General features: G+C 44.3%; 1 protein-coding gene across 1 annotated transcript in view; it reads right to left on the minus strand.

Moving 5' to 3' along the window:
• Nucleotides 1-11187, minus strand: part of LOC137422081 (ciliary neurotrophic factor receptor subunit alpha-like) — a 234202-nt gene that overhangs the window by 65119 nt on the left and 157896 nt on the right. Inside the window, exon 6 of the mRNA XM_078772912.1 lies at nucleotides 10897-11017. Coding sequence (XP_078629038.1) covers nucleotides 10897-11017 — 121 coding nt within the window. The remainder of the gene's footprint in view (nucleotides 1-10896; nucleotides 11018-11187) is intronic.

Below are 11187 nucleotides of genomic sequence, written 5' to 3' on the forward strand. Positions count from 1 at the left end.
ACAAAAAGCTGGAATTCATCCGAGTTGCTTTAATCAAATCAAACACTCAGGCACTCTGAAAAGCCCGTTTATCGGGCAGCAATATATATACATATTATCCCGGAGCGTTTGCCCAGGAAAGGCGAGAGGGGGCGTGGCCCAGCGTCCTGGCTGCGGCCTGGCAAGTTGAGGGCGAGCCTGCCCGGGCATGCCCGGGCATGCCCGGGCGTCCCGACCGAGGCCTGGCAAGTTGAGCGCGGGCCTGCCCGGGCGTCCTGGACGAGCCCGGCATGGTGATCGCTCCGCGTCCTTGATAGGTGCAAGGCGATTGTGAAAACCCAGCGGTAGCCGCTACAGTATTGTCTTTTATGTAAACACTAACTTTAAAACTATTGCGTAATTATTGATAACAAATCAACATGCTTTTAAAACTAAAATGGGATTGAACAGACAGGAGTAATAATTTTAAAATGTATGTACGTAGCACATGTTAAGGTTAAAATCTGGAAAAGACCGTTGAGTTCACCACACAAACCCAATGCTATATCGATGAACGGATTTCGAGGAAATGAGGAAATGTACAAGATAAGGACATTTGGCATATACAGTCACGTGAAAAAGTAAGTACACCAGATGTAAAGTTTTGACTCTTTCAACATATTTCAGCATACAGCTATTTGATCTTCATTTCAACAATATTGATAGATAAAGGTGATATAATACAACAAATATCATGAAACATTTACATTTTGTAGTCCATTGTATAATTTTAATAAACATAAATGCAAATTTCGCATGTGGAAATAGCAAGTACACCCCTACATTTATCACTACTTCAAATACCTAAAATTAGAATCAGGTGCACCAGCTCAGGTGCAAATGATCAGAACATCGTCAGAGAGGATCTTGGAGGAACCTGTCTTATTTAAACCTCAGACATTTCATTTGGTTTGCTCTTTGTGTTGAAGTGTGTGGCGTCACCATGCCTAGATCAAAAGAGCTCTCTGAGGCCTTCAGAAAGAAGGTTATAGATGCCTACGAGTCTGGGAAGGGATTTAAAAAGATCTCCAAACAATTTGAAATCAATCATCCGACTGTCCGGAAGATCATCTACAAGTGGAGAAGATTCCAAACAACTGCCAACTTGTTCAGGCCAGGCCGCCCCAGCAAGATCAGCCCGAGAGCAGACCGCAAGATGCTGAAAGAAGTCTCTAAGAACCCCAGAATGTCATCACGGGACCTACAGGTAGCTCTTGCCACTGTTGATGTCAAAGTGCACGAGTCTCCCATTAGAAAGAGGCTGCACAAATTTGATCTACATGGGAGGTGTGCCAGGAGGAAACCTTTGCTGTCCAGAAAGAACATCAGGGCAAGACTAAAGTTTGCGAATGAACACCAAGGCAAAGACCTGCACTTCTGGAACAATGTGCTCTGAACAACAACAACAACATGCATTTTAAAGCCATTTTCCATGCTAGAGTGGGGGTTAGCCTTGCGGTCCCCATGTCAATCTTCTCCATTTTGCCCTATTTTCTGCATCTCTCCTTGTTAACCCCCTTGCCCGCATTTCTTCTTCGACCATCTTTCGCCAAGTCTTTCTCGGTCTTCCCCGTCCTCTGCTTCCTTCTACATTCATTTCCATCACTCTTCTCAACCAGTCACTTTCATCCTTCCTCAACACATGACCAAACCATCTCAACCTGTTCCTCTTCACAGCATCAATCACAGGCTCTATTCCCATCATCTTTCACAATTCATCATTTGTCTTCCTCTCTCTCAACAATACTCCACACATCCATCAAACCATTCACATTTCCACCCTTTTCAGCCTTCATTGCTGCTCCACATTCATGACCCATGTCTCGCTCCCATAAATCATAACACTTCTCACACATGCAGCATACACCTTTCCCTTCAGCTTCAATGACACTCCCCTCCTCCGCAGCATGCCACTCAGTTCCAGAAACTTCTTCCACACACATCTCACTCCAGCAACCGTTGCCGAGTCTGATCCACCTTCTCCATTCAGCATGTCTCCGAGGTAGCAAAATGTTTTCACACCTTCCAGCTTCACACTGTCTCCAAGATCCAACTCAACATTTCCTCCATCTGCAGCTCCCTCTATGCACACCTTACATTTGAATGTAGCTGCCACACTGGTTAATGACCCTCTCAGACCACTACATTTTTGATGAACCCACTCAGCGCACATTGTACATTGAATGGAGTTCACTCCGACACCCTTCCTGCACACAGAACATGGCCACTTCCCAGTTCTTTCCACCTCACCACATGCTTTACCACTTGCCATCACCTTCGTCTTTCCTATATTCACCTTCAGACCTTTTGTCTCCAAACATTCCTTCCACTTGTTCATCTTTTCCTTCAGTCCATCCATACTTTCCGCAATCAACACCAGATCATCTGCATACAACAACTCCCACGGTAAACCCTCCTTTATGTTCTGAGCCAGCACCTCCATCACAGCTACAAATAGTAGTGGACTTGGTACCGACCCCTGATGCACTCCCACCTTGACCTCAAACTCACCACTGTTCCCGTCCTTCGTCCTTAAAGCTGTGCATGCTCTTTTGTACATTGCCATCACCACTCTGATCAACCATTCCTCCAATTCTAACTTCCTCAATGCCCATGTCAATACTTCGCGTGGAACCCTATCGAATGCTTTCTCCAGATCAACAAACCCAAGAAACAACCTCTTCCTCTTCTCCATGTACTTCTCCTGCAACTGCGTCCCCATAAAGAGCACGTCTGTCGTTCCTCTTCCTGGCATAAATCCTAACTGCATTTCGTCGATCTTCACCTTCTTCCTTATCCTCCTCTCCAACACCCTTTCCAATACCTTCATTCCATGCTCCAATAACTTTATCGCTCGGTCCAAGCCACACTCCAGAGGGTCACCTTTCCCCTTGCATAGAGGGACGAGGGTACTCAGTTCCCAATCCACTGGAATGCGGCCTTCTTTCACCACCAGATTACAGATCTCTGTCATTCTCTTCACACCCCAACTTCCTGCTGCCTTCAACATATCTCCCACAACTCCTGTCGGCCCTCCGGCTTTTCTACTCTTCATTGCTCTTATTGCTTCCTCAACTTCCTTCTCAGTTATCTTCTCTGCCGGTCCTAAAACTGGGTTACTCTCGATGTTGCCATCCCATTCATCTCTGCATTCAACAGTATTTCCACATATCTTTTCCATCTTCCTTTAATTCCATCTGGGTCCACAACGATTTGTCCCTCTTCATCCTTCAAGCAACTCATCCACATCACATCGCACCTCTCTTTAGCTATCTGCTTTTCAATCCTGAATACCGCTCTCTGACCCTCTTCCGAATCCAAGTGTTCTCCGAACATTTTCCTATATGCCTCCTGCGCCTTTGCTACCTCTTTCTTTGCAGCCTTCTTGGCTGCCTTATAACTTTCATGCTCTGCTTTTTCTGCTCCCGTACCCTTCGCCTTCTGCCACTCCTTGAACTTCTTCCTCTTCTCGTCAATTCTCTTTCCAACTTCATCATCCCACCACCATGTTTCCGAGTGCCTCGGTGGTCCTTTTGTCCATCCACATACCTCACCAACGGCCACGTTCATAGCTCAACCACATCATCCTCTACACTACTCAGCCTCTCTTTTAATGCCTCCCTTACTGTCACCTCTTTCAACCTCCACACCTTCATTCTCGGTTGGTACTTCACCCACCGAGCTCTCCTCGCACCTTTCACCCTTATGTCGCAGACAAACAAGTGGTGCTGTGAAACAGCCTCCTCCCCCGGGATCACCTTTCTGTCCCGGAGGTGCCCCCTATCTCGCCTACGCACCATCAGGGAGTCAACGGTTGTCGTTGACCGACCTGACGTGCATGAACAAGCTTATTATCCTCTTTCTGGAACTGAGTATTACAAATCAACAAATCAGCTCCATCAGCAAACTCCAAAAATCCTTTCACCTTCTCCATTTCTCAAACCATATCCGTAACCCTCATGAACTCCCTCAAAACCGTCCATACTCCTTCCCACATGTCCATTTAGGTCTCCTCCTACCACAACAACTTCCTCATCTTTCACGTTTTCCATCAGCTTCTCTATTGCAGACCAGAACTTGTCCTTCTCTTCATCGCTCCGACCGACCTGTGGAGCATATCCCGAGATGACGTTCACCAAGTGCTTTCCAATCATCATTTTCACCATCATCAACCTATCACTCACTCACACTCACCACACTGTCTCCAAACTCCTCAGAAAACAGGACACCAACACCATTCATGCCCTCCAGGCACCCTTGCCACACAAACTTGCATTTCTGTCCCTGCCTACCCTTCACCATTCTCACACCACTTCCCTTCCATCTCGTCTCCTGCACACAACATATGTCCACTCTTCTTCTGACCAATACTTCCACCACTTCTCCTGATCTCCCTGTCATTGTCCCTACATTCCATGTCCCAAACCTCAGAAACCGATCTCCACTTCGGGCTTTACCCTGCCCATATGTCGTTGTAATTGTCATGGTTCTCTTTTAGAGGCAATGTTTTTATGGCCGGATGCCCTTCCTGACGCCAACCCTCTTTGTCGCCTCTTACGACACACAGGGATACGGTGTACCTATTCTAACCAGGGTACACACCGGGTACCAGGGTACACAGCTCTGGACAGATGAGTCAAAGGTAGAGCTATTTGGCCACGGTACCAGAAGACATGTTTGGCGAAAACCAAAGACAGCATTTTACCACAAGAACCTGATACCAACTGTAAAGCATGGTGGTGGAAATATTATGGTTTGGGGCAGCTTTGCTGCATTAGGGCCTGGGCAGCTCACGCTCATAGAATCCACAATGAATTTTTCATTGTACCAGAGGGTGCTCGAGGATAATGTGAGGCCATCTGTCGGAGAAGTTGAAGCTCAACCGAAGGTGGACCTTGCAACATGACAATGACCCTAAACATACCAGTAAATCCACCAAGGAATGGCTGAAAAGAAAGAAATGGAGGGTTCTGGAATGGCCAAGTCAAAGCCCGGATCTAAATCCCATCGAGATGTTGTGGGGGGATTTGAAAGGAGCTGTGCATGCAAGAAACCCCTCAAACATGGCACAGCTGAAAGAATTCTGCATGGAGGAGTGGGAAAAAATTTCTCCCAGTCGATGTCAGAGACTGGTAGACAGTTATAAGAAACGCCTACTTGAGGTTGTTTCTGCCAAAGGGGGCAATAACACCTATTCGAGACAAGAATGTACTTACTTTTTCCACATGCGAAATTTGCATTTATGTTTATTTAAATTATACAATGGACTACAAAATGTAAATGTTTCATGATATTTGTTATATTATATCACCTTTATCTATCAATATTGTTGAAATGAAGATCAAATAGCTGTATGCTGAAATATGTTGAAAAAGTCAAAACTTTGCATGGGGTGTACTTACTTTTTCACGTGACTGTGCCATATCCACACCTGAGCAACCCTTCTTACGGAAGATATTTACAAATTTCCAGGTAGCTCCAAACTGGGATTTTGGACAATGTACCGGCAAACGATGGCCTCTTTCGACTGACATGGGTGTTTCAAGGGCCGATGCCGATACCGATATTTGCACAGCAGGGCAGCCGATGACCGATATAATGCTGATACATGCATCTGACTAAACAATTAAATAATCAAAAATGCGAATAACAAAGAATTGTTGAACTTAAATTAATAACTTTATTTAACACAATATGTTATTCACTCATATACTCAGAAAAGTATCGTGCACTTGTTAACAGCTGCATTTATTTCCAGTTCGTCTGACACTCTTCATCTATCTATAATTCCAGTAATCTCTGTGTGTGTGTGTGTCTGTCTGTGTGTTTGTATGCGACCGCTGTTTCTCGACAACCACGGGTCCGATATACTTGAAACTTGCCAGGTATATTGCTGGGGACCCGAGGATGTGCCTTTTCAAGGTTTCATATTAATCGGACAATTACTTACCGAGATATGTCCAAAAAACGCTTCAACCAATCAGAGAGCAGCGAGCTATCACGTGTGCCGAACCGTTAATGCAATGCAAGCGTTAATGCGTTAATGCAAGGCTTTTCGTTTTTTTCCCTCTTCTCTTTCTACTTTTCCTTGCGATTAAATTGCAAACAGCCAAAATACGTTGGCGCTAATTGAATAATTGGCCATTAACACTAAAATAATCGTAACTGCGATATGCCAACTTCCGGACAGTGCAGCCTTCCATGTTGTTGTTGTTTGCAGCAGCTGTTTGCAGCAAGGGAAGGCTTTTCTTTTTTCCCCTCTTCTCTTTCTACTTTTCCTTGCGATTAAATTGCAAAAAGCCAAAATACGTTGGCGATAATTGAATAATTGGGCATTATGTTTTACAACTAATAAAAACGAATTTGCGATTCATTCGCTTTCCTGCGCGTTTGTGTACGCGATGGCGATTTCTTTACCAAACTCCGGAAGCCGTTCGCTTTGGACCGAACCATTGCATGTAAATAGAGGGGGGGGATTGTCACCACTCGCAAGCCGTTCGCTTTGGACCAAACCATTTCATGTAAATAGGGGGGGGGATATAATTTTAGATATATATATAGTACGGGCATGCCCTAGTTATTTTAAATGAGAAAAAACGTTGCCTTCGATACATCAACTTGTCAATTTTTATTAACATTAAAATTGATGATCTTAATCAAAGATCAGGTCAATTAGATGAAAATTCATTGTTTTTCAAACGAAAATTTCAGAAAAAAATTAAGATTTTAGAAGTTTGACCTTGAGTTGACATTTGACCTTTTTAATTCAAAAATAGTTGATTCCCCAATTTAGTGACGATATGCATATGCTGTTCAATTTTCAAGTCAATCGGATGAAAATTGAAATTTTAGAAATTCGGCCTATGTTGACCTTTTGGCCGATGTTGACCTAAAAAATAATTGGTGGTTCAACTCAGTTTGTTTATATATAAAAATATTATCGAATTTCAAGTCAATCGGATGAAAATTGAGGATATTAGGAATTTGAAAAAAAGTGGTTGACCTTTGGCCTATGTTGAACTTTTGACCTTTTCACCTCAAAAATATATAGGATTTTGTCGGACCACGAACTCTACCATTTGGTGAAGATTCGTGAAGATCGGTTTAAAATTGTGACTTGTAGGCAAGTATAAGTGAGCGGACGAACATACACACACATAAACACACATATATATATATATATACTGAAACGCAAAAGAAACTTACCACCTTTGAAACCTTTAAATATCAACAATAACACTGCGTGTAGTAAATGTGTGAACTTATTTGTGGACAATAGTGTCCTCACTGTCAGACAAAACGGTCATGGATGGTCACTTGAACCTTCAGAGATGGTGCCCATCAGGACTGTCCACACAGAACCTTGACTCATCGCTGAAAGCGACCTCGTTCCACTGCGCCAAGGTCCACCGCTGATGCTGCTGGCACCATCTCTGTTGGTTGCGGCGATGGGCAGCCATCATCACGGGGCCTCTGTATGGTCTTCTGGCAGTCAGACCATAGTCATGCAGTCGTCTTCGTGCAGTATCATTGGAGATCCGTGGGTTTGCACGCCCCGGAGTTTCTGCCGCAGTGTGGGATGCTGGACGGAATCGATCCCGCAGGTGACTTCGGACCATCTGCCTGTCCTGCCTTGCAGTGGTGACTCTTGGCCTCCCTGATCGAGGTCTGTCATCTGCAGAGTTGTGGAGGGTGTCTCTGTCCACCAGGGCCGATATCGTCTGGTGTGAACAGCCAAGGTGACGTGCCACCTCACGGTAGCTCAGTCCGCCTTGCAGCATGCCCAGGGCACGCTGCCGTTGATCCCTTGACAATCGTGGCATGTTGATTGAAATGTCCATTTTGCACTGGCCTTTTTAAAGCCAATATCAAGACATCACGTGCAGCTCATTAAAATCATCCGGTACCCCTTGGCTAATCACTGACAGTCAAAACGGCTGTTCAACAGCTGTGCTATGAAGTGACCATTGAAGGTTCAAGTGACCATCCGTGACCGTTTTGTCTGACAGTGAGGACACTATTGTCCACAAATAAGTTCACACATTTACTACACGCAGTGTTATTATTGATATTTAAAGGTTTCAAAGGTGGTAAGTTTCTTTTGCGTTTCAGTATATATATATATATATATATATATATATATATATACACACACACACAAACAGGCACACAACACACACACACATACATACATATATATATATATATATACACACACACACACACGCACACAACACACAGATATACATACATACATATATATATATATATATATATATATATATATATATATATATATACTGTATGTATATATATATATATATACTAGTGGGGTCACCCGTGGGAATCCCACGGGCATGGACGTGTGTGACATTTCGACATATTGAGTTAGATGCTGCACATTCATTTTTACAAAATGGTTACTGGCAAGTCATCAGATCCAGAAATGGTGTAATGAACACAATTTATTTATTTCACATTATATGTGACCCCTCACTCCTCTCCACCTGACACACTCCTCTCCACCTGACACTCTCCTCTCTCCACCTGACACTCTCCTCTCTCCACCTAGCACTCCTCTCCTCTCCAATCCCTCACATTCCTCTCCTCCCCAATCCCTCACCTCTCCAATCCCTCACACTCCTCTCCTCTCCAATCCCTCACTCTCCTCTCCAATCGCTCCTCACTCGCCTCTCCAATCGCTCCTCACTCGCCTCTCCAATCGCTCCTCACTCGCCTCTCCAATCGCTCCTCACTCGCCTCTCCAATCGCTCGTCACTCGCCTCTCCAATCGCTCCTCACTCGCCTCTCCAATCGCTCCTCACTCGCCTCTCCAATCGCTCCTCACTCGCCTCTCCAATCGCTCCTCACTCGCCTCTCCAATCGCTCCTCACTCGCCTCTCCAATCGCTCCTCACTCGCCTCTCCAATCGCTCGTCACTCGCCTCTCCAATCGCTCCTCACTCGCCTCTCCAATCGCTCCTCACTCGCCTCTCCAATCGCTCCTCACTCGCCTCTCCAATCGCTCCTCACTCGCCTCTCCAATCGCTCCTCACTCGCCTCTCCAATCGCTCCTCACTCGCCTCTCCAATCGCTCCTCACTCGCCTCTCCAATCGCTCCTCACTCGCCTCTCCAATCGCTCGTCACTCGCCTCTCCAATCGCTCCTCACTCGCCTCTCCAATCGCTCCTCACTCGCCTATCCAATCGCTCCTCACTCGCCTCTCCAATCGCTCCTCACTCGCCTCTCCAATCGGCTTTCCCCGTCTCGTTTCTCTCGTTTTTCTCCCGTCTCGTTCTTTTTCTTGCTCCAAATCGGCCTGTCTCGCCCGTCGGCCCGTCTCGCCCGTCGGCCCGTCGGCCCGTCGGAATCGGAAATCGGCCGGTCTTGCTTTCTTGCTTGCGCGTAAATAAATTGTGTTAATTACACCATTTCTGGATCTGATGACTTGCCAGTAACCATTTTGTAAAAATGAATGTGCAGCATCTAACTCAATATGTCGAAATGTCAGACACATCCATGCCCATGGGATTCCCACGGGTGACCCCGCAAGTTTGCATTGACGTTCGTCGATGGACTCGTTCGCCCGTCTCATTCGCTTTCTTGCTGCATCCTGTTCAAGTCTGCGTTCTTCATCGATCGTCTCATTCATTTTGGAAATAGAAGTTTCCACGCAGCGCATGAATTGTCACGATCCTCAAGAGGAAGTGTCTCGTAATCATCAAATGATAAATGGCAAGTAAATTATATTGTGGAAAATTAAAGATTTCAAATAAACCTATTTAAAGTGTATGCGCACATAACTAATAAAAAAAACGAAGAAATATCTCTCGGTAATTTCCTGAAACATATTTTACTTCCGGCTAATAATGTTGAATGAAATAAAAACGAAGAAATATATGTCGGCATCATTGTTGACGTTTTTGTGACGACTGTCATCAAACGAAAAAGTAATATATCTTAACGGAAAAGCAAAAGCGAATTTTTTATATATATCGACACATTGCCGTCGGTGTCATGTTGGGCGGTGTATGATTCACCATGACGCGATTTTTAAAAATATATATCTGCATTTTCCCGCGTGTGTGGAATGTTCTCAATTATTGCTGACACCGAGTCCAAAACCATCGATAAAAATGAAATCATATGGTGAGTTAGATTGGAGATAAAGGCGTGAGAGAGACTCAATGGCCTTGAAGTTACTGGCGTTTGAGAATTCATTTCGTTCTATAAACGGCAACTTTCATTGGATTTTCTTCCCGTTTTTTTTCAACCGAGTCTAAAACTATGTTAGCGACTGTGAAAAATGAAATGATATATCGAATTTGATTTGAAATAAAACTGGGAGAGAGAGCAAGACACCACGGGCCTACAAAACAGGCCTCAAAGCTATACGAGTTAATAAAATGGTGGATATTTGTTTATAATTATATGAAGCCACTCCCAGAATGGGTGGAGCTATGGGTGGAGCTACTCTGCAAACCGAGTAAGCCACACCCCAGACAGACACCCAACAGACAGACAGACAGAATCATCTACGGCTATTATAATATATATATATATATATATATATATATATATATATATATATACACACACACACACACACACATACATATATATATATACACACACACACACACATACATATATATACACACACACACACACACACACACACACACACACACACACACACACACACACACACACATATATATATATACACGCGCACACACACACACACACACACACACACATATATATACACGTGCACACACACACACACACACACACACACACACACACACACACACATACACACACACACACACACACACACACACACACACACACACACACACACACACACACCTACCTGATCTTGCAAGTGATGACGTATTTTGTTGGGATGGAGTTGTTTTGCACCGTTGACCACGTGCATTGTATGGTGTTCACATTTGGAGATCTGCATGACAATGATGGTCTCTTGGGAGGATCTGTTTAGGAACAATTACAATTCATTACACAGGATTAGGCCACTTAGCCCCTTATACCATATATTGGGAATTGGACTTTGGTCATTCATGCCTAATGGAGTGTAATGGCAGATTCGTGAATTTATGGCAGATTAGTGAATTTATTTTGATGAAATTATCTATATTATAAT

The sequence above is a fragment of the Myxine glutinosa genome, chromosome 2, assembly GCF_964187855.1.
Source record: "Myxine glutinosa chromosome 2, kmMyxGlut1.1, whole genome shotgun sequence".
NCBI classification, from domain to species: domain Eukaryota; kingdom Metazoa; phylum Chordata; class Myxini; order Myxiniformes; family Myxinidae; genus Myxine; species Myxine glutinosa.